Raw genomic sequence first — 25850 nt, forward strand, 5'->3', positions numbered from 1 at the left:
CTTATTCCTACTTATCCAATTTATCCAAAAGTATTTTATGTGAGACTGTATCAAAAGCCTTAGCAAGAGCCAACATTATACTAACACATTTTTTATCTTGTTGTATGGTTTTGTTACTTTAATTAAAGCCTTATTTGTACTTAAGCCTTTTCTAAACCCAAATTGGTTTACAGACAGTATTTTGTTGTTATCCAAAAATTACATTAATTGTTTTTTAACACTTTTTTCTAAATTTTTTGAAATGTTCTCTCCTATAGAGATTGGTCTAAAATTTGAGTATGCAAAGTTACCCCCTGTATGAGCTAGAGGTTTGCATAATTTATATCTGTGTTATTTTAATATGTTTACACTTATCTTATCAGAACCCAACGGATTTGAGTTTTTAATTTCAGAAATAATTGATAGGAGCTAAGGATAAAGACCCTTGAACAATTTTTGTAACAACTGAATAATTTCTGGACTTATTACTAGAATTACTTTTAATGATTTCTGAAGCCATAGCATTTCCAACATTTGTAGAATATCTATTTAGTGTGTTTGTAGTTTGCTCAGGATTTGACATGGCATTTATTATATTAATTTCATTTAATACAGTTATAATATCTAATTTTTTAATTTTTTGTTCCAGTAGCTTTTTTAATATTATTCCAAATTTGTTTAGAATAATTTTGTGCTTCAGCATTTTTTTTATAATAATTGTCTTTAGTTATTCGTATAAGAGACGTAAGCCTATTTCTGTAGTTACAAAATGTTTTTCTTAGCTGCGCATTACATGGTTGTTTGTTTAATGGTTGTTTAATTTTGTCTCTTTTTCTAATAGATTTAACCAACCCGATTGTAATCCATGATTTTAACATTTTAATGACTTACGTGTACCTATTAACAGTAAGCGAACTAGCTTTGTATATGTAATTTTCTATCAAATTTACAAAATGTGTTGCAATATCAACATTTTGTTCAATTAATACACAATTCCAAGACTCGGATTCAAGAAAATCAGATAAACATTTTCAATAAAAATTTGTACTATATTGTTTTTCCTAAGAGACCTTTGACGCGCAATATTGTAGCTAATAACGGTAGCAAAATGGTCTGTAATATTAGTGTGTAACACAGCAGCATAAACATCATTTTTATTTTTTTATTTTTGCAAACGCAGGGTCTATATATTTTTGTGTGAAAAATGTTTTGCGTGAATATTTGTTAATACAAGATGTCAAGCCATGTTTAGCAAGAATATGTTAATATTTTTCTGTGTAGTAATCATAAATAAATATATAATAAACTTCCTAATCGGGACGTCTATCGCCTCTGCAATTTGTGTCACGCTGCAAAGCCGACACGTTTGTGTCGAACGTGATTGATCAGAGAAATAATCGCGCCCGTCGCATAGCGTCCTTCGCGTTGCTGTGATTCCAGCATCACCCATCTGCTGGAATTACTTTCTAGCGAGTCACCACGACGTGACTAGGCAGACATTTCGAATGCGAGTATTTTGCCCGAGAGTAGGGTATTGATATGAAAACAAAAATGACGACGTGAAAATACGATAACCAATCGTGTAGCGTGACGCCTTGCATTACTCGCTGCTGGCCGGACAGCCTTTTGCCTGGACATTGCGAGACGTGCAAGTGTGCTCGCGAGTAGGTCTCCTGCCCTCTAGCTCACTAGCTCTTACAATAAGTGTGTGTGGTGTCAATACAGCTGCAATAACTGCTATGTATAGACGTGAAAACCATTTAAATTATGGGGCTCAATATTATCGTAGACGGCATTAGCAGAAAGTAATTTTACCTATTCATCTACATCATAAAACAATTTCTCAGAAATCATTAGAATTTTTGCTTCAGAAAACTATAGCTATTCTTCCTGAAAAAATAAAACTGAAAGTATTTTTCAGATAAATAATATATAAAGCTTTAGCTGGCTCATTTAACTGATGATGAGATTTCTCTTAATATTTAAGTAGGATTTAATTGTCTCTGGTAGCGTGTGTTTATGTATTTTTATTTTAATCATGATTTTAAATTTAATAGGTTGTTGAAATCAATTTGACACTGTATCTAACCTAAACTTATTAACTCTTAAAAAATAACATTTAAAATAGTCAAGTTTTTTTATATTTGTAGTTTTTGTACTTTTTAAAATATTTCTTTTTCAATACATAGATAATATAGTTGAAATACCACATGTATTAGATTGCTTTTGTGAGTAAAATTTGTTGAAAAAACTAAATTTGGTTGTGTAAATTAAGTAAAGTATAAGGATGGCGAGTCTGTTGTGACGTGAGAAGGTACGTGTCTTGGACCAGCGTGTTCTGGAAGGCCGCAGAAGTGCCGAGACTCGCCCAGCCCCGATGTGGGGCGGGGGTGGATGTCCGTGGGCGGGCTCGGTACGCGCATGCGCGATCGAGTAGCGGGGATGTTCCCACTCGACCAGTTCTTGCCCTGGCCGACCCCTGACATTACCGCAACCCCGGTACACACGCGCGTGTTTGCTTGCCTACACATCGTCACCAGGGGCGCTGCGTGCCCACCAAGAAGTTATCGTCGGGTGGAAGCCATACTACGTACGATAGATGAAAATTTTATGTTAATGAAGCAAGAAGATTTCCTTGTGCACGAGAAACCGAGGGTCCTAGCTCATAAACTCTGGAGTCGTCGATGAAGACACTGTGCAACGGGAATGTCCAATCGTATTCACACGTACACGTTTTCCCTTTCACGTACAAGTCATTGTTGGCATGTTTCCTAAGGGTTTTGTAGCACAACTTCAAGACTTTAAATATAGTTTCTCAAGCTAACAGAAATGCTAAGAAAAATAGCTACCTGATATTGTTTAAGAACGATATATGCATTTATCATCTCATAAGAAATAGTCTTCCAATATATTTAATCAGACTGAATAGCGGAAATAGTAAAGGAGAATTAATTTTTCCTAGTAAAAAAAATCGTAATAGTATAGTATAATATAGTATAGATTGGCCAGTCCGAGCCCAGGGTACAGGATGTGGAGCTCAAGCCGGTATCCGCCATCTTGGTTTGTGACGTCACGGCGGCCATTTTGAATGGCCATGACCTTGTAATGTAACTGAAATACGATATATAGGTTGTAATTCGACACCCCAATTACATTTTTACTTAAAAACTCCAAAAAAATATATTAAAAACTTCCTAAAAACTAAAAAAAAAAATTAAGATTCCTAAAATGTAATTTTAAAAATAAAATTTTATTTTATTTCGTTCGCCATGGAGGTACTGGGTTTGAACCCGACCAGGTCGTCCATTAAAATTGATGACAGGTCTTTTCTCCATGTGAACAGGCAGCATATTAAAGCAGATGTTATCCCAACCTGTATGACGTCATGACGGCCATTTTGGTTTATTTTTTACCCACTAGTGAAATACTACCAATCACGAGACAGTCAACTTTAGTCGTGTCCGCTATCTTGTTGGCCATCTTGGCCGCCATATTGTAAATTCGTAATTATTAATATAAAAATTGGAAAAAATCTAAAAATCATACAAATCACATTAATATAATGATTGATTTGGTCAATTCGTGCCCTTTGTTCGGTACAAGCAGTACAGAGTTTAATTAAATTGAGTAATTATAAAACAGTCTGAGGTCTGGGTACAATGAATAAAACAAATTTTTTACAAGTAAAATTTATTACATAAATTTTACTCTACTACATCTAAAAACCAGAAAATTAATAACTTCTCTAGAATTTATCAATTTTTTCAGTCTTCCTGGAGTGTGAAGCACAGCCTTTACATTTCTCGAAACGTCTTTTCAAGGCAGTTCCACGTGACAGTTGATTACTACATGTGTCACGCAGCTGAGGGTTTGCCCTTTCGTTAAAAAGGCAATGATGTATTTCATGACGCCTTGCATTTTTCATGCGTGCAAATGTCTTGCCTTAGAAGATACAGTTTGTTCCTGATGAATGAGCAACCAGTCCTCTACAGACTTAACATGTCTTTTCAGTTTTCCTTAATTTATAAACTGGGTACAACACCTGTTGCACTGATATTTAACACATGTAGAGATATTATTACATTTGTTTATTACACACTCACGAAGCTTCAAGATTACTTATGTTGTTTATTACAAGCTTACGACATAGACACGAAATTAACGATCTGATTCTTGCTTGCCCATAACTGGCCCCGTGCATATTTCATCATGTCGCTTTAAGTTGTGGTGCAACCAAATAGTTTATTACATTTCACGCACTGATACAGTGTTCTTTGTACACGATTCGGGCATCTACATCTTCCATTCCTACAGACATTAGATGGCTTGATAATGTAATTTTCACAGTGGCGACATCGATGCTCTTAATACGTTGTTGTACCTCCAGCGGTCGTTACCGATGGATTCACCAAAGTTGATGTCATTGTAGATATCGAAATCTCCTTAACTGAAGACACTGAAGGAGTACAGGTATAATATGCTCGTCAAAACAACGACTATTTTATTTTATCTTTGGTTTAAATAAATATGTTTTAATGGGCTTAATTTGCGGGTGTCTTAAAACTCTAGAAATAAAACAAACCTTTTAAATTCACAAATTTATTTTTTAAAAATTCGCAAGTAACAAATATATATTAGTTTAAAGCTTTTAACAATTTTGTAAGCAGTGTCTTTAATACTGCACGGACTGTTTCGTCGACTCCACCTTCTGCCTCGTCAACTCCGGTTCCAACTGGTTCGCAGGTCTCAGGCTCAGGCTCAGAAACACGGGTATCCGACTGCTCATCTTCGGCATTACTATCGGCGATGATTATCTCGGCCACGAATGCGACAGGGCTTTGACTCGGTGCTTGTTAGATCACTGCTGATCTCAGACTCATATTCTACATGTGTAGGAACACTGTTAGAGCAACTACGATACGCATGTGTCCTCTGTTCGACGTCTGCGTAGATGCATCGCAGGTCACAACAGGTTGCAACAAGTCCTGACCTGTACAGTTTGGTGTTTCACATACAGACGAAGCGACTACTTATTCGATGCTGGCTGGAAAGAACGTATACGGTTTCACGTGATAGACGGCACAGTTTCAAGGTTCGCAGCTGCCGAGTCAGTTCGCAGGACAGAGGAAAGTTTAAAAAAAAAAAAAAACACCAGTGCTGAGTGTCTCCATCGCAGGTTCCCATAAATGTGCTTAGATACCTGGCATCCCAATAGCTGTACTTGACACTGCTGGAGCTAAGTCTTAAATTCACATACACTTCGGCAGGATAAACGAAAACATTTTCTTGCAGGTCGGACGGCAACTGAGGCAAGGACCGTTGTACGCATTTGTATACGAAGGCTCAAACAATTTTATTTTTTTCACTTGGAGAACCATTTTCGCTTTAGCTGCGAGTTGCGCCAGGCATAGGTTCATTCGCGTTCATTCGCGTTCAATCGTGTCACATACCTGAAGTTGCGTGCCAAACGTACATTGCACTAAGCTGGCGCAGGAAAGGACAGCCGTAGTTAGCCTACAGGTCAACAATTTCAGCGGATCCGTCACACAATTTACTCGGCCATTTTTTTCTGTTCGGTCAAGCAACGTAAATGATGCGTGGTTTCTGTAGTTGTAAATAACCAAGAGTGTTTTTAAATTAGTGGTACGGAACTTTTCCTAAGTCTCATTCCAGGCCACTGTAATAAGCATAATCATTCGTTGGACTGCTGGCTTTTTTCGTCCTGTAGTTTCCAAAGATACAGAGGTCGAAAAGTGTGGGTTAGAGTCCTGCCGTCGTCTTCGAAGAAGACTGCAATCTCCTTGAGCTCAAAGCCGTTCCGGCTCTGGAAGTCTTGAATTTTGCAGTACATCTTGAGGCTAGCCATACTCGGTCGTAACTAAATTAAACTTAAAACACATGTATTTATGGAAGAATTTTCACAATCTTGTCCCGAAAATTGTACTATGCAAATTTATCTTGAAGTATCAGACTGAAAGCATAAGTGTTTGGTGGGATATTTCCGCTTGTCCATATCTCATTCCTACAGTCGGATTATGTCTGCATTTATTCGATCGTCCTGTTGGGAAACTTCAAGCACCATTAACGGATCCTTGTTTTTGAAACTATGGGACTTTGTGACCATAGTACGCTTGCTGAAACTTAGCATACTATTTATATTCAAGAAGAAATATTCCATTTTAAAATGCCATATTTATGTCCCGGGACGGGTAGCTTTCGCTATTTAAAAATATGTTTACATTACGTATTTGACTGTTGTCGAACACCGAGCGGATCACTCTTGCATTGAGCTGTCTTCCAGTCTGAATCCCGACGTGATGTATCTTGGTTATTTCTGTAGCGAAGCTGGACTTTACTATCCAGTTGACACAGTGGCTTTGAGGCAACCAGGACACATTTTCAGGTTTCAGGATTCGGAATGTTACGTCAATGTTCTTGCCATGTTCTACGTTTTTCAACATCTTGATATGTTCAGACGTGCTCACGTGGAAGTGAGGCAACATCCACTCGATATACTGTAGTGTTAGCGAGACATAATGTGGGCTTTCTGCAGAAGAGACTATTGCATTAATGTGCGTGTTGGCTATAATTAGTACGAGCTCCTGTTTCGGACTATTATATGCTTGTAGTCTTCTCCGAATTCGGGCAGCATGAACAGTGGAACACAAACTTCGAACTTTACTTCGGCTTATACAGGTAGCTTGTATTCATCATCGTAGGCCCATCCGGCCATATTTGCAGTAGACCGTTTGGCGTGAGCGAAAGGTAATTTTTCATTGCAGATGTAATGCCCACATCTCTCATTTTTATCTACTTCGACGCCATCGAGTACATATGTAATGCACTCGATTAGGTGAAGAATGCCATTGCATGATATTTTTTTCGTAGTCGGTTGACCTCCATCTGTTTTTTTCAGTGTGCGTCTTATACGTAGAAATGACTACGAAGATAAATTACAGATAGCCTGGTGCTGTACAGCAATGCGTACTTCTGAAGGTAGTGCTTACGGCCCGACAGGAAAGGCTGTTACTCGTGCAATTCCATTTTTGTAATGCTGTCATAAAAAAAAATTACCTTGTCTTCCACGTTGAGAATTTCTTCTTCCATATTTATATAGCACTTTACCGATATTGAGAAGAAACTTTACTATGTCAGGTGTTAATGCACCGACGTCTGGCAGAGAACTGGTCTTCTGTACGCCAATACGATTTCTTTTATAACTGTCGGGTGTCACAGACTTTATGACCATCGCTTTAAGTGCATGCCGGTACGGGATTCAGACTGCAGCCACATGACTATCACGGGCGTATGCCTCGTTACAGTTCTACTAGGTTTGCATACTGTGCCTGGGTAATAAACATGAATGCATGGCCAAAAGTTTTCATTCCACAGCAAATGTGTTGGACATTTTGCAATAATTTTACCCTGGTAGCGTTGTTAAAAATCTATTTACAACTAGTTTTCAAACATTTCGTTTGTAAAACCTTAATGTGTTATCGTGCAAGGGAAGCAGAGCATCGAAAATCTTCTCCCTCGAGCGTTGCTTTTGTTTGACGGGGGTTTGCAGCTGATAGGTGTATTTCTGTTCTAGAGCTGAGTCTCGGTCCGTGAAATAATATTCTGCGCTTTATTCGTAATTTATTTCTCTCTCTCTCTATTATTTATTTACTGTACAGTGTCATGTGTAAACATGTTAAATATTGGTAGGGTGACATAGCACTTGTGTTTGCATGCAGCTTTTTATGATTGATCTCAACTGTAGTGATTTTGTCCTTTATTTTGTGATATTTTTACTTTTTTTACCCTTTAAGTATGTTGTGTGCTATAATTTGTCTTCGCATTTAGTTTTTTTGTGTGTTTAATTTGTGTTTATCCTCCATTTAATCACTGTACTATGGAATTCACTTCTGCGCGCACACAAGTTCATTGCCCTTGCGAGAGTCGCCCAGTGGATGTAAAGGTTTGTTTTGATTTGTTTTTATCTTTTGCGTGAGTTTAAAACCGGGAAGTGGTCCGTGCTGTATGACCCCGAAGCAGTCTCGCACATTCCCGCACCCCGGCTGCAGGGTTGCCAACAAGCTCAGCTGAAAAAGTCATTATAAAGTCCTTAATTTATCTTACCACTTCATGAATATTTTTCTAAATATTGGGTTATTGTTTTTAGTATTAATTTTTTTACTAAACACATCATGATATTAGGAACATCACAACGGAGTGTCAAGTCTGTAGGACGTACACTTGAAAAACTGGAAATTTTGATTTTAAAGTCCCATTGATTGCACAACCTCGATGCATCAAGGCTACGCATAAGCAAAACCGGAACGCCAATCATCAGCTTCATTTTTTGGGAAGGCAGATAACCCCCAGGCAATACATGACGGACGCACCAAACGTTAGCGTGTTACACATTCAAGGCAATGCATCTATTGACGAATTTCAAAACTAAAGTTTTATTAAAGCCTTTAGATCGCTAGCAGCCACGAGCTTCACTAACCGAATTGGTTTCACCAAGGACAAGGATATGAAGTTGCGATAACTTACTGTATGACCGTGTGGCGGACATAAATAAATGACACAAATTCACTGTTAGTTTGTCTATGACCTACCCCCTATGATTTTTTATTTCAAAACACAATTTACCCCTTTTTAACTCCCTTAGGTATTAAATTTCATAATTATATGTAGTCTGTGCTACTTTCTGGCCCATAAATTATTTGTATGCAAAAACAATCACATTGATCCGTTTCTCAATTGCTGCGTGAAAGAAGGACAAACAGACAAACCTACTTTTGTATTTAAAATATTAGTAGGGATTATCTCTTCATTGTTAATATTTTATTTATATATTTGGTTTTGTGTGCAATCCAACAGCTGAGCGCTATTAATAGAATGACACACAGCAAACACATAAAACATTCAGTAACATACAAAACTCACATTTACACAAAAATCACTGTTAAAACAAACATACAATTAAAACTATACATTCTGTGACAATACACGTGACAACTTATCACACACACACACACAAAACACACACACACACCAACACACACACACACACACACATATATATGAACAAAGTTTGTAACAATTTTTTTTTCTCAGAGTTTCCAAAAATATGAGAAGAATACAAATATATTTTAGATTTTTACGACACAAACTTCCATCATAATAGTTTTAAAAAATATTTCCTTAATTTTCTTTACAGTGAAAGATTTTTGTTTGTTACAGAAAATATAATTTTTACTCACCTTTTTACCTAGCTATTCTGATTGCTGATACTATTGAAATGGTCATTTATTCAATGGAATTATTAAGCAAATTTGATAAATTTTAACTGAGTAGTCAAATTATGACAAGAACCAATTAGTGATAAATAGTGCAGCATTGGAAGTATGCTTAATGAATAGAGAATTTATTGTAAAACTAGATAAAATCGTCATAGTCAATAGAGAGGTCGTGAGACTTGACATTTTTTATATGTTAATCTAATTTTTTTTTGATATTTTCAATTTATTTTAAGTCAGTATCTGTAGTTGAATTACAGATTACAGGGCAGAGTTTTAATATTAATCTGATTAAGGTGAAGAATAAGCATAGTATAGAGACTCGGATGTTTCACAAAAAGTAGTGAATTTGATTAGTTCTTATGTAGCTACTTTTAAGAAGTTTATCTATATGATGATGAAAATAAATTTTAGTATCCAATATAACTCTTAAATATTGTATGTTTTCCACACGTTCAGTGTCGTTACTTGCGATTTGGTAGTTATTGGTAATTAAATATATTTCCTGGGGAAGGTCACAAAATATTTTTTCATAGTTGACATACTATTGTTAGAGCATCAGGCCTGAACAGCTGAAATAACATTTTATCATGTTTTTGAATATCATATCTTTGAGTTTGTAACTACATTTGTAATATATTTATAAAAGTATTAAAGAGAAGTGGAAATTGATTACCGCCTTGCGGAACACGTGATGTCGCAAAGAAGCTTGATAATTTAATTCATTAGCGACTCTGACGAAAAAGTATCTATTTGTGAGATAATTTGAAAACCAGGTTACATACTGCTTGTTAGAAACCAAAAATACAAGTTTTTTTTTTTAATAATTAATTTCTGTTTGCATGGATCAAATATTTACTTATTTTAATACGGATAAAATTAGTTTATTGTATTGATGTTATATTGCTATAAAGAATACATGGGCGTTAGTTATGGGGGGAGGGTACCCGCCCCGGAATTAAAATACCCTCGTTGGATGTTTCACTGTATGGGCATTTTATGTTGTTTGTTGTTTCTAATTAGGTCGCTAGATGTACATGTACATGATGTTCGCGAATAAAGTGACAAAAATTTAACAAAGAATCCCAAGACAAGCTATTTTTTATTAACGAACTCATGTCCGGAAAAGCAAAACTGCGCAGTTACAGGCGCAAACTGTAGCGCGCACATTGTAATTGCCCGCGAGAGCGCTCGGTCGCAGCACCGCACTTGCTAGGCCGTCAACACTGCGCCGATCGCCCGAAGCTAAAGTGCAAATGTAACACAACCAACGTGTTGCACCTCGGAAGGAACTACAGGAAGGATAGTTTTGATGAACGAACGAATGTGTCAAAGCAGAAATGATTTTATTTTCAAAGTCCAAGTCGCACAAAATAAACAGTTGTAACCCGGACATTTCACATGCTCTCTTGTTACTCGCTTGTCTTCATGACTGGCGAGTAGCTCGCTCGCGTAGACAGGCAACTGAAAAATAATATAAAACATGAAATTAATATTCCTACGTATTATTAGCCCTGACTTGATTAAAAATGCAGAGGCTAACACAAAGAATTGTTGCCTGTTATGATATCACAGATTATATTGCTTTTACACAAAATTATTACACGGTGTACTTCATATTTCTGCTACTGGAGTTTTAATATGCCAATTAAAATCACAACAAATATTCAAGTAGTGAAGTGTTTCAATAAAGTAGGCTACAATATAATTAAATGTGTCAGCAACTCACTCTTAAGCAACTTGATTACTGTTAATTATTTACTACTTGGAAATGCTGATTGGCAAACTAGGCATATTGCACAGTGTGTATTTAGAATTACTGCAGATAACCCCCACAGTACTTGGGGGTTTACTGTGCCACACTCGCCATATCATGCGCGACTTCTCCCTCGGCGAAGTGCGCCAAGACGTCGCCAGCGTCCGCCCTCCTGCCCTTCTCGACGGACTTCTGGACACCACGAAGCTTGCGTGAGGACCTCTACTCGAGACTGGCGCACAGTTGATCCAACACTTTCCTCCGAACACTGCCACAGTTAGTCAGTCACAGACCTTCACTTCTGGGTCCGCCTCCTTCGCCCTCCAGCGACCTGGCGATGACTTCTACACGACCTGTCGTGTCGCACAAGTCTACATCCTCGTTTATTACTCGGCTAAGACAACACTTGTCTAGGCTTTCCGAGTTCGTTACTTCCTGACCCACGTGTACTTGGGTCACTGTTGCTCGCCGCGCCGTGAACTCGCTCGCCGATTACTCGCTCTTCACTTACTCGCCCAGCGAGTGAAAAATGTGACCTTCAGCTGTTCTATATTACTAAACCCTTCAGATTCCATTGAGCGAGTGTCCAGGTTTTACTCACTCAGCGAGTAGACTATGGCAGCGAGTGCGGACTTCTCCCTCGACGAGTTACCTTTGTCTCGATGGCTATCTCCGGTTACTTCTGCTCGTCGGGTGCTAAGTCCAGCTGTACTTGGTATGTTAGTTGCGCTTACCGCTGTATAGACTACGTGCTGTCATCGCTGCAGTTGCACTCGGGCGGCACGGCGACCTCCTTGCGGGCGGCCGCGGGGTGGCGGGGTCTCCGGGGGTAGCCTGCTGGACTGCTGGCTCTCCTAACTTCTCGCCCGGGCACAACGAACTTCGGCCTCCAGGTCAGCTGAGAATAATCTTCCGAAGCCATGTTCGGAAGAGCTCGGGTGTCACGTGGTCGGCAATTTTCGGCCACGCGGGCTGACGTGGAGCGTAGAAGTGAAGCCCAAACACTCACGAGAGAATAAGAACAAGGACAGGAGATGCCGTGTTCTGCGGGTAGTCTGCTTACCGACGGCACATACGTACAAGCCCAGCAGGAAAGGAAGATTGTTACAGGCTACAATACCACCTGTAACTAATTATTCACTGTGCTGTACAACAAACTGCTAGTTGCTACTGGTCGACTAACGTCTGTACCACGCTCGTCACCTGCGTGCCGTGGAGCGTCTTAACATGATTCACGGCGCTGTGATTGCGTGTCCTCTAGGCCAATGGGATGGTGCCTAGTTGGGCACGAAATTCAAAATTGCGCGCTCTGTTCGCGCTTTTAACTTCGCAGGGTTGCTTTTCCCGGGATAATTTTCACTCATAAAAATGGCTTGTTTTGGCATTCCCTGCTACCCATTAAATTTATATGTCGTTATTATATGTATCTGTTACTTCACAGATGTTGCTACTATAACAGCGTCGATGCTAGCCATCGTTAATTAGTTTTCTAAGTTCCGGCGACTAGGAAACACGTACAAAATTGCTTCCATAATCTCATCTTATAAATATTTCTTAAAAAAAAAAAAATACTATCTGGGAAAGACCAAAATAATAATCATGGCGGTGTGAGCCCACCCAGCTTTCAAATGTTTTCAAATAACTCGAGTAAAGCAAATAAAAACCGTGAAGAACGTAGCTATGTGTGGAGTCAACATATATAAGTTTTGACAGTTATTCAGGATTGCTTGTTTTGGCACCAAAATTGCTCGCAGATTAAATGGTTGTGCTGGATGCAATTAAACGCGTACCATGTCCTCCAAAATTACTTATTAATGCAATCGAAAATTACCACGATGGTTAAAAGAATCTTCCTCTAGTGGTATCGTGTATTGGTTTAACCACTCGCGGCGGTAATTTAACGCGTGGTTAATCTCTGATGAGCGAAATTAGCATGAGTAGCGTGTTTGCGACCGACGCCGAAATTTGAATTGCGGCGTCTGTGGTGGCCGTTCGGAGAGCCAGCGTCACCTTTGTGACCTGTTTCAGTGACCGGCGGGTTGCCGAATGTCACCGAGGCGCATGTTCGGCTCTGTCCTAGTCATTTCTCTAAGCTCACCTTTAAGAGCAGCTTCTGGCGCGGAACTGCCTTTAAACCCAAGGCTGTGAACTGGCGAACAGTTTTCTCGTCGTGCATAGGGACACTATGAGGTTTCAGTGGTAATTGTGTAGTGCAAAGCAAGTCCTTTGAGTGCTTTCAAGAATCTTTACTTATATTTTCATGCGTAAAAATTATTCTAAAAAAAACACATTCACTAAAAAAAGTTTAAAAACTAAAAATCTAATTATAATTCATCCGCCCTCAGCTTTTTCTTAAATGTTTTTTTCTTAGACAGGCCCCGGTCTGATATTTTCGGTAGTTTTCAAATTGCTGTTTTTTTCCCTTCTGAAGCCTTGCACACCGTTTGTGTGCCCGGGTACAGGGGAACTTCTAAAAAAAAAAAAAAAAATATGTGCATTTTTTGTTGTTAATTCCAGCTTAAAATTTGTTTTATCTCTTTGTTTAGTGTAGGTTTTATTTATTTACCTTAAGTCTATAGTGGCTCCGAAACAACGACGCTCATTAATTTGAGCCATACCGGAGTGTTGGAATCAAACCTTACAACCCTCGCCACTTGAGCGTTACGCCTCAGCGATCACCGCCACCGAGAACCCAGTTCTTTTTTTATCTATCTGTAGAATGACTCGGGTAGATGCCCGGACGCACATGCGGTGTGCAATACTTCAGAAGAAAATCTCGCGATTTAAAAACGGCAGAAGATATCCGAGTGTGGTCTATTTAATAAACGTATTTAAGACTACCCTGAAGGTGTGTGAGTGGTTCTGTTTCTGTATTTCATTTTCAAACTGTACTTGCGGAAGTGTAATAATGGCTGAAACGCCTGTTTTTAGGATACATTTTAGGCATGAAACATCCGGTACAAATTGAAGGGACTTGCATTACACCTTCGTTTCTCCGCCATATTATGTTATGGTTACCGCTGAAATCTCATGTAGCATGAATAATTGCACGAATACCTTTCCATTGGATTTAGAAAAGTATAAAAATTTTAATACGTATTTTTTATCCACGCTATTTTCATGCCCAGTTTCTTATTTCCCGGTTTATTACATTTGGAGATATGATTTTTGTTTATAAAACATGTTCACCCCTCGTACACATACTTAAAAATATAAATTTAAAAAAAATATAAAATAAATGTTTTTATAAAGACATATATTATTTAGTTGATTTGGAGCTATAATTTATTTTTATTTATAGAACTCTTTACACATAAACACCTATCTGAATAAATTTATAAAATTGGTACAAGAATGGCAATTTTTATGTTGATTATTCGTTCCCAATTTTTTACATCCTTCTTGGTTAAATTTGAAGATATAATTGTTTTACTATAAAACAAAAACCTAGTTGCTTGTTCGAGAGCGTAGCATAATATACACAATAGATAGAGTGATTCAAGATGAAAGTTTATATGTATAATACATGCATAATATAGTAGAGAAACACTGATAATTTTAGAGGTTTCTAATGTGATGTCGTAAATAAACACATTTTTTTGCTCTTACATTGCAAACGCTGGCTGAACCCTACGAGATAGATCAAAATAATGTACTACAATATTGTACACCTTAAAAAGGTCTACAAAAAAGTCCGCGATGGTATATGTCTATCTCTTAGGGATAACCCAGAATAACCATTTTTTATCCTTTACTTTTTACGAGAAATAATGGCTTATTTACGAAGCGATTTTAAGCAATACAGCATTAATCCTTATCCAATTAAGTACCTTAAATACATTGTGTATTTAATATAGATCAATATGGCCCTTCACAGCATGTAATTGAAATAAATATTTTCGAAGATATTACGGATTTAAAATGCAGGGACATAGCGGTTGCGGCGGTACCAGTCGGGGGGCCGGCGGCGCGTGCCTATATTGCAATGACCATTAATAAATCGCAGGGTCAAACTTTCAACGTTACAGGCTTAGATTTGAGCGTTGAGTGTTTTTCACATGGCTAATTATTCGTCGCTCTTTCAAGAGTAACCTCTAAGGAAAACATGTTTGTATTGTCTAATGACAAAAAAGCTGTGAACGTTGTATATAAAGACATTCTGTAGTATATTTAGTATCAGCATTGCAACTGTGCGAAGTCGGGGCGGGTCGCTAGTATAACAATAATAGTTTCATCGAAACTATTCAGTAATACTTTTCTTATGCTGGAACAAACTAAATTTTAAGAAATATTGTTTTGAGCCGTTATGTGTTTTTTTAATTCATAAATTTATGCAATATAAGATTTTCTCCCTAACTGCTTTAACATCAATATAAATTTTCTTATAAAGGATGGGCATATATTATAATCAAAGGTAACTTTCACACCGCAAATTAAATCCCGAGCCTAGAGAACTTTTTTTTTTTTAATTTTGTTGGCCGCTATACCGTTACTATTTGAAGACAAAATGAAGTGACTAAGAATAAATAAATTATAAACTTTTTTCAAACCATTGTGCTTCCTAGTGTAGCTACTACTGTAGTGCACAAGAATAAAATGTATTATAAAACTGCATTGTGCCCTAAATATATAAAGATAAGCAATTTTTGATGTTCTGTTTTATGCAGTTCCTGAGAGAGCTTTTTTCATGTACGTGCTTTCGCGAAATTCTTTGAAGTAAACTGCCAATGTTTTAATGTATTCTTTGCGTGGTTCATTTCCGTACGGCATAGTTATTTTGAAAATTTACATGCTGATAAAAAAAGTTTCTCTTTTAGTTTGCCCCAGAGGTCTTTCCTTTCTGGCTTCAGCAACTTTGAAATAACTCCTTTTTTTATCACGGAGTAATTTAAATTCATTTTTTGTTGTGTTATATTGTAGCAACCCACAGTTCTCCACTCGACAACTCCCCGGAGGAACAAGTAGCTTGCGCGTGTTTCATTTCTGCAAGTTACTCACTCAGCATTTCCACTTATTCACGAATACGGACGAAGCCACGCGATTTCGTACGCAAATAAAACGCTTTTCAAAAATCGTCTGTCCCACAGGTTGCGAAGTATTATTCAACGCCACGTAATTACCAACCTACAAAACAATATATTCGTGAATGTAATTAGTTTAGTTTGTTAATCGTCCCTCACTGAACCCTTCCACGAAAAGTATTGGGAATTAAATAATATTCTCACAAATAAACTAATTTCACAATTTTGCTTGTAAGACAGAATTTGCTAGAACAGCGGCAGTAAGTCATATGATTCTGCGTGGAAAGCCAATGGACGTATCGCAGTCGTGCTTCGTTTTTAAACGGTATTTTCAGAAGAGTGTTTTCTGAATATTTTTTCAGACATGAAACACCCGGTTGAGATTCTTGAAAGCACTTAAAGGGGATTTGCATCGCATTGTTATCTTAATTTCTCCGCCATGCAGTGTCATGGTTCTCACTCAAATCTCGTTACGCACGCCGAGAAGACGGCGCTCCAATCCAGAGACGACGCGCACTAGAAGCACCAGCGATCGTCGCACTCATCACCCCGTCTCACCACACACATTCACCCCTGACTAGGCGGGCCCCTTAAGGCATGGATGTTGTGTCAGTAGGACTAGGCAGTGGTATAGTGCGGGAAGCGGTTCACTTGCAGGACTGTCCAGAGTAACTAAGGGTGCGGGGGCGAATGCCTTCCCATTGCTTCATGCACGACTTTACAAACACCACAATTTAAAAAAATGTAAACACTGAAAACGTTATTGGCTCCAACTGTAAAGGTGATCTGCGCGTATCGAAAACCTATTTTAGTTTTCGATTAAATTCTATTATCATTGGACTTGTAAGGTCAACTCGCGCATTTAAAAATAAATCTTGAGACTCAACTGCCTCATCCCCTGCTCGTATCTCGACACCCGCCTCTCTCCCGGCGGGTCTGGACACGTGACTGCCTTATTCGCTGTAATGTCTCACCACCGGGGTTCATTGTAAACCCTCAGTCCGCAGCTGTGTGAGTGTATGGACTTACTTTGTATCATCTGATATGTTGGTGTTAACGGTATGAGTTGTTACTTTGAAATGATGATGACTGGTTGGTCGGCCTGGAGGATGCTCAAATCCCCATCCATGGCGCGAGTGTGACGCACCAGGTGAGTTGTATTGTTTAAGGCTCAGTTTCACACGCCATGTTTTTTTTTTTTTTCGTCATTAATATATTTTTAAGGGCTATTTCTGAAATTGTAACACGCTACCTCCCTTGATGAACACTTCCGCGACTTCTGACATCCATTATATTTCACTTAGTGAATATGTGTTTAAAATGTTTGTGACAGAATGACAGACGCAAGAATAGTCTTTAAATAACATTGATGGCGAATCAAAAAAAAGGTAAGCGAGTCTTTTAGTACTCACCAGTGATGTTTAGCATGTAACCTATCCAATCACAAACTATGTATTAACGCAACACGTATTTTAATACAACTCTTATAAAATTATTGAAAGTATACTATATATTATATATTATTATTTAACAATGTATATATAACGTATTAGAAAATCCACGTTGTAATGCGTCGCGCTGTTAAAGACTGCCGTTAGCAAAACGAACGGTAAACAACTGTGTTTTCTTTACATTTCTCTCTTTATCTCTCTCGTTTCAAACGCCATGGAAATGTTTGCACTCGCTGACACGCTGCAGCACATGCGCCAACTGCAGGCCGCGTCGAAAAGCTGAATGAAGCGCGCTTCTATTTCCCGTTACACTTTCCGTCTCATTCACGAAATTACTCCTACCAGATGCCGAACACCGAGAGCAGATGTTACACATATAAAGACACTAGCAATACTATAAAATACCAAGGACGCTTTAACATTCTAAACGTGCAAAGTCAAGCTCCTTAGTTGCATAGGCTATAAATTGTCTTTATTTTGATAGTTAGATCTTTAACTTGATAAATATATACACTACCATATTTAGTTCTATATAAAACCATCCATATTTATATTACACTATTACTGCACCTATTTATAACTCAAACATATCCCAAACACCACCAAAACCTTGAAGTGCTCATATCTTCTAAAGTATTAGTTTTAGGGAAAAGCTAAGAAAAAAAACTTTTTCCCTTTTTAAAATCGAACCATATTTCGGTTAAAAAAGATGGCACTATGGATTGTTAAAAATAAGTACTTGTATCACTTTTGCACTGGACTGATTTATTAGTTCACTGATATTCTTAAATGTATTTATACTTTTTTTTATTTTGGATACTATTTAGAGGAGTTACTTTAAAATCTTAAAATGGCTGTAAATTTTAAAGTACCTAATCATTTCATGGAAAAAGGGTTATTTTTATTTTTCATTTTTTTTTAAACCTAACTAAAAATCTTTTTAACAAGATGCGACTATTGATTTCTCAAAATAGAATTTGATGGCGCTCGCTTCTCCCTACTTCCTGTTGCACATTTCCGTCTCATTCATGACACTACTCCCACCAAATGCCGTATACCGAGAGCTCAGATGTTCATGGCGTGTTAGACGGAGCCTCGAGGAATGCTTATATCCAGGGGCGCCAGTGTGTAGGATTCGCGTGGCCCGAGCGTTTCTCGCGACACATCTCTGGATACGGTGCTCGTATGTTGTCTACTGCCCATACTTTTGCTTATATGCGTACAACAATCAGAAATGTATAGAAAGTTTTCTATGAGACATAGTTTTGACAAGTGGTGTCGGGCCCCCACTGGGACGCGGTCTCGCTTGCAGTTCTCGGACCAGCACCCCAAGGAGACGGAGGAGGTGTGGGCCACGCTGTGCTCCTGCTGGCCCAACAACCTGAAGGTCATCATCCGCTACCTGCTCATCGTGTGCTTCATGGCGCCGCACGAGCTGCTGCCCTACGTGAGTGCTAGTTACAGCCTACAATGGCTGGTTTAATCGTAATAATTCGTGAAACTAATCGGAGGATGATTTATTGTGAAATAATGTCTAATTCTTTAAGGGCAGATTAGCCAAACCAGCGTTAAAATCTAAGTTTTAGATTTTATTAAAAACGTCGTTTGAAAGAGTTTATTTTTCGAATTTTACGGGATATTCCATACTCCCCACCCCCGTTTCCCCCGGTTAGTCCCCTCTTCAAAATATTATGTCCCCTTAAAGTCTAGAGCCGCCACTGCCAAGCAGCATAGAAGTTAATACAGATTTAACTCCCGGTTTAAACCAAATTCCGTATTTTTGTTCCTTTCAAAATGGATTCAAACGATTCAGACACTACCAACCATATAGTATCAAACTAATAGGTAGTTTCCAGACTTTTTCGAGTTCAGGATCTAGGTCATTGACAATATTTTGTTCAAAGTTTAAATGCAGTATTGCGTAGTTGTATTTCATGTATTTATATTCAAGAAAAAATTAATCATCTTCATAAAGTTTTATTAATATACTAAATGTTGTGTTCGTTGATGTTTAATAATGGTGTCATGTTAACCTATTTGTTTCATGATAACCATCCTTGGCTCCTAAAATTGCTATGTTTATTTAACATTAATGCCCATCTTAAACAAACACACAAACTGGCTTAATTTAAAGTGGTGGCTATAAATACCGCAAATATACATGGTCAATATTTGACTAACTATCTTTAAAGAATCAACTGTTACATTCAAAAACACACATGGGAACACAAAAAACAACATACATTATTTTATTTTAACTTAAACATTTTCCCAGTCCGCCTTAACATTCAAATTCCTACACATTATCCAATCGTTATGCATCCTATTTATAATTGTTAATACATTAGACAGACGCGTGCAAAAACTGTCGATATTTGACGAATATTTAAATAAAAAAACACCAACTTGCTATTCTAACATTTATTTATGTATATATAATTTTTTTAATGATTGTCTCAACACTTAAACGATGTACGAGTCAAATGTTTATAATTTAGGAAGAAACATTACAGAATGCTTGCAAATAGCATTATTCGAAATACTAATTATTTATCAGCCTTGAGTGTGAATTAAATGTTGGTTTAAAGCAATCGTTTGTGTACAATAAGAGCAATGTGTACAATAAGAGCAAGGTGGGCAATATCGAGTGACAGTTTCCTGTAGATTGAATCTTCGTGTCTTCTCCGCTTCGTAACTGTGCTACAGGATCGCAAACGTGACAAACATGAATGCTGTTTTATCACGCTTTTAATTTACAATAAACGGGTCGCAAGCCATTAACTGATGTGTGTTATTCGTAAATTATATGTTTAAGTGTTATCCTTGTATGTAAATATACAATAAATAGTCTAAATGTGCTGCACATAACAACATATTATAATGAGTAATTTTTTAAATTTTAATGTACTTTTGATAGAAATCCAACGCAGTAAGTGGATTCCGTAAATCTTACAGTGTAATTCATCTGTACATATGCAACCAGGCTTACAAGACACGAATAACGTTTTTAAAAGTACTACAGCAAGTGCCAAATTTGGGTCACAAGGTAAGAGAGAATAATGTATAAATATTATAATCCTATAAAATAATTTTACGCACTATTTCTTAAAAAAAACTGCTAATCTTAAAATAATAATTTTTGTATCAGCTCTTTGTGAAGATCGTAAATACTTTATTATCAAAACAAGTCTATATAATCGATAATCTTCTCTTGAATGTGTGTTTATTATTTGTTTATTATATACCGTCCCTTATTTAAGTTCTAGTATATACTAGAACTTAAATAAGGGACGGTATATAATAATAGTTTTATCGTACCAGGTGCTTGACGATATTTTATTTTTGTACTGATATTTTAGTCGTTACTATCCCTCCTTCCCCTGCTCCCCTTCTTCCCCTGCTCCCCTTCTTCCCGTATTCTAAACGCTGTTGACCGTTTCCCCAGTTGAGTCCCGAGTGTTTCTAAGACGCGACGAGTGATTTCGTAGTCACGGCTCATTTGCATTCTTCCGGCGGGGTGTTTTCAACTGCTCTCGTTTGCTTCCCGGCTTCATTTCATGTGTATTAAAATTGACGCTTCGACAGTTCTTTCCATTTCTCCGCCCACACTATTCGCAGTGTGAAGTGGGCCAATAAACAATTTCTCAATTTGTTGTTTGAAAGATTATTGCATTGAGAATGTATGACTTTCAGCTGAATGTCGTCGCATTGCTAATTTTCATATTTCTGTGTTCCGGATATAGAATTATGCGACCATGGGAAGTCTTTGATTAAAGTATCTCTGACCTGTGAGTAGTTCGGCAGGTGTAACGATTACATCACAAGACACAATATGGCGGGTTAAAACATTTTTTTACTATTGTACTACAGAATTAAGGCTAATGTCTAAAAAAAACTTTAATTTGATTGCGACATTATGGTTATCCATACGAAATAGAGTGAGGGCAGTATTTATTTTATTTATTCGCTCGACTAAGTTGGGGTATTATGCAATATTCACCATGATAGCTTTCTAGGTATGTTTGAAGTACCGCTCTCGATTGGCAGTGTCAAGTGCGAGCGATTTATCGCATGCCTATCGATATTCTCTCATCTTTTCCACGTATCAAAAAGTTTATCTTGCTTCTTGCTATACCTAGTTTGTCTCATGCATAGATTACAGTACAGAGTAAATGGCGATCACTGTTACCAGATTGATACAACCTAGCTTCTTAAAATTAAAAAATATATATATTATCTTCTATACGATCTTTAACTATAATAAGTTTTAATATTTGTTTGGAATTATACTATATTTTTTTTTAAGACCATTGGTGTCATTAGTGACAAATTAGAATCTATTTACAGTATTATTACAGTTACAGCTATTCTGACAAAAAATAATTAAATTCTTACATCAATTATTATTTCATAGGTGAAACTATTTGTAGCAGTCGGTCACTTTTATTAACAAGGCGTTCCATAAAATTGTGTGCTATGCTCAAAAGGCCAATATATATATAATAGTCACCAACTTACCAGCGTTTTCGGCGTTTGTGGGTCATCGTGCGAGCGATAACATCGCGTCGTTTCCGCGAATTGAAAACTAGTGTAAACAGACGTATAGTGTTCCCGGTACGCCGCGAGCGGGGGCACCTCGACGTGTGCTGTGTGTTTGTTCTCTGGGGCCCGCTCGGGGCCTGCTGCCACGCAGGCGCGATGTGCGTCCCCTCTTTCACAGCTGTGTCTCCCTTAAGGCTGGTCAAGACATTAAATCATTTCATGGAATAAAAAAGTATGGAACTCCTAGTTGATGTATACATGACACACATTTGTTTGGTATATGCATTTAAAAATTTCAAATTTTTATAAAATTAATTTTTTTGGATTTATTAAATTTTCAATTCTGTAATTGAATTCGTGCAAATGAAGAAAAATATTTAACTTCAGATGACAAGAAAATAGAATCTGGTGTACGATATTGTTTGCGAGGGTGATGTCAAATTTGTATTCAGTAAAAGCCATTAGATCATTTTTGGCATCATATTTAGTGTTACATAATTTTTTACAGAAAAGTTTGGGCTATATTCAACCTACGTTATAAAATTAATTGAGTTTTATTTCCAATTAATATTTAGCCATTGCCCTAGCCTCGAAAGTATAATTTCCAGTGGTATATGGTTTGTAAATGTACGAGTGAAAACGTAGTTGTGGTCCACGAATAACCGGAGGCATGATTGGGTCTCGCGCGAGACTTGGAAATCGCCTCCGTTACCAGCGCGCGACCTGTCAGCCTGTGACTGTACGCTGGCGCTCCAAGCGAGATGTCTTGAAACTACTACCAGCTCTCGCGTGGGCAGCCAGTCTCCCGGGAAAAAATTCCACTTTCGCGCGCATTTTGTGAAGTGTGAGTCGTACGAAGTGGTTTTGTAAGCAGAGTGGATCTGAAACTGTAAAACATGTCCAACAGAAAAAGGCAGCCGAGAAGCATTTTGAAGAAAAGTAAGAAATCTAAAATCATGCGGCAGTTGTGGAAGAAGAAAAAAGCCAAGGCCGAAACAGGAACATGTTTTACAAATTCGAGTTAAGTCATACGCTCGTTTTGAGGTGTATATTTATTCATACATTATTCAGGGTTTCAGTATGCTAATGAATTTTGAAAAAAAAAAAAGTTTGCTCAGCCAATAGCCTAATTTTCGTTTGCAACTGTGATTCAGGTGTATCGTACTTGTAAGTTTATAAATTATATAAAAAAAGAGAAACTGGAAATGTTTATGCTATATTTCGTAATTTTCTGTATGCAATAAGAAAAATAAATTATTCGAAATTTAAAAAAATTATATTTTAAGAAAGATGTAAAGAAACTTGGAAATATTCCGAATACGAGCTTGTAACTACCGAAATTGTAGAAAAATTACCTTTAAGTTATAACACAATCTCACTATCTAATTACTCTTAATAAATAATTAATTTATTCATTGAGTAAACTGCAGTTATATCTTTTTTTACCTCATTATGACAGTACTAGCAAATCGCGTTATAATCTCTGCTAACTTTTTCGGGTCAAGGTTACGTAACAAAAAACTGGACAAAAAGTTACTCGTATGAGGTATCCAGTTACCATGTTTCCATTTCGTTTTCTAAACGATTTCGAAACACTTTTCGAATTGAATACGCTCATGTATACAGTACCTATTTAAATCGAACAGTCAAAGTCGGGCATCCCAAAAATGAGTCAATACCAGCTCGACTAGGGTGTTAAATTTACCTAACTCATATGGTTATCGTATTGAAATCCTTTTGAAACTAAACGCGTGCAATTTTTTGCGTAAAAGATTTACCTTTAGCCATTAAAAATAATTTAAAAATAGATACTTATTGAATATTATTGAATATTATTGAAGTTTCACGTCATTTTCTGTCGTAGATAACAAAATACAACCGTGACAAACAGAAGAATCAGTACATTGGACGACAGTATTGAAACGTTATCAGATCAGATCGAAATTTCATATGTGAATGGGTATCGTACTTAGACGAACGTGAATAAACTATTTTTAATGCATGTAAATTTAGTAATTAAGCGCTAGTTTCGAGTTTAATAAACTGACATTTTACTAAAAATGGTCTAAAAATGATTTTGAAAAAAAAAATACAAAATTGCACAGTTTTCGTTACACAAGCAGATACAATTTAGAAAAATCCAGGCTTCAGGTTGCAAATCTAGAAGATAATGAGTTTGCAGCTGCAGCTAAGGTGATACTGAAATTTCGCGACCCATTACAAGGCACATGTGCAACAGTTGAAAGAATTAATCTTGCTGCTCCATTTAATGCCAATGTATTTTTCATGTCAGTGTAGAAATAATGTATGTAAACGCAATACAAGATACCCTATCCATGTTATAGAATAATCTGTCCAACACAAAGTACTATTATGTGTACTTCTATTTTTAGTTTTTGGTGTAAGGATAACAATTTTAATCACTCCACTGTACTACAGTCATGTGTGGTTGAAATTGCACAACTGCCTAGCCATTCGTTTGAATTTTTCGTCCATCATTCAAGTCAAATTTCCCTTGGCCAACGACTCAGTCTCATAATATAGCTGTGGGTTGGCTTGTAACGCGTAATGGCCTAGGTCTACCAGTCTTGGGGCGGACCACCTTTCAAGGTCACCGTGGCAAGAATTACTAACCCCTCCCGTTGCAAAAGTTTCGTGCGGGAGAAATATTCACACCAAAATGCGCTCTGCTCGTCTCATGACAACGAAAAAAGGAGTTTTGGGGAGGAGGGGAGGGCGCGGCGGCTTTGTCTTGAATTATTGTGTTACACTACTGAGTATAAATACAGGAATCTTTAGAACTGTTTAGCTTGAAACGAAATTATCCTGAAACTATAAAATAAAAGTAAATACTGCATATTTTCTTGGCATCGTTTGATGTTTCGTTACTTATTATGGTGCGCGTTGTTTGCTAATGAATCGGATTGCCCCTCCCCCCCCCCCCTTTATCCTTTTGTAATAAAATAATTATGGTGAACAAAAAATAATAAAAAGGCCGCGTTGGCTGGCGCTAGAACGCAGGTTTACCATCTATGCAATCCAGGTTAGATTCCCGTCGCGGCTTGGTCACACGGATTTCCGCATGTAGCAATCGCTATTGGTCGGCGGGGTTTCTCGGAGATATGCCTGTTCCCTGTCCCTGCGTTACGGCGCTCGCACCCTGTGCGCCTCGACCATCTCGGGCATTATTCACGATTGGCTGGAAGCTGCAGGTCTTTTCCTCGCGTGGGTCGGCCCGCCTCACAAACGTGCCAACCTCCATTCACTGCATCCTTAGACTCCGCATCAGGCTGTAACTACAAGACGATTTTCAAATTTAAACCGAAGTATTTGGTAAAGTGTAATAAATACATCATTTTTATTAAAACATTTTATTTTTGCTGACTCTTGCAGTAGTTTGTATTGTAGTAATTACTGCGAAATCGTTGTTACTGTTTATACCCAGCAATTAGATTATTTTTTAAAATATTTGTGTTATTCTATTAACTGCATTCCTTTACACAGAATAGTTTTCTGATTTTGTTTTTTTAAGGTTAAATTGCAGCATATAATGTACTTGTACGTAAGTGTGTATCATCAACTGCGTAACTTCATTGGTTTTGTGTCCTCCCAAAGAAAAAGCTTTTATATGCCTCTGTAAAAAGGCAAGCCACACTCATATGGTTGCTGTAAGAATTTTGAAGCCTAACACGCACATAAATGAATAACGCAAATTTTCGTTGTTATTTTTTACCTCAATGTTGGAATGTACTTTTTTCTAGAAATAATTTTTTATTGGAACGCTTGAATAATTATACACCGTTTCTGTCAC

General features: G+C 37.4%; 1 protein-coding gene across 1 annotated transcript in view; it reads left to right on the forward strand.

Moving 5' to 3' along the window:
- LOC134536067 (protein furry) overlaps positions 1-25850 on the forward strand; it is a 737387-nt gene that overhangs the window by 488927 nt on the left and 222610 nt on the right. Inside the window, exon 27 of the mRNA XM_063375635.1 lies at positions 18810-18944. Coding sequence (XP_063231705.1) covers positions 18810-18944 — 135 coding nt within the window. The remainder of the gene's footprint in view (positions 1-18809; positions 18945-25850) is intronic.

The sequence above is a fragment of the Bacillus rossius genome, chromosome 1 (genome assembly GCF_032445375.1).
Source record: "Bacillus rossius redtenbacheri isolate Brsri chromosome 1, Brsri_v3, whole genome shotgun sequence".
NCBI classification, from domain to species: Eukaryota; Metazoa; Arthropoda; class Insecta; order Phasmatodea; family Bacillidae; genus Bacillus; species Bacillus rossius.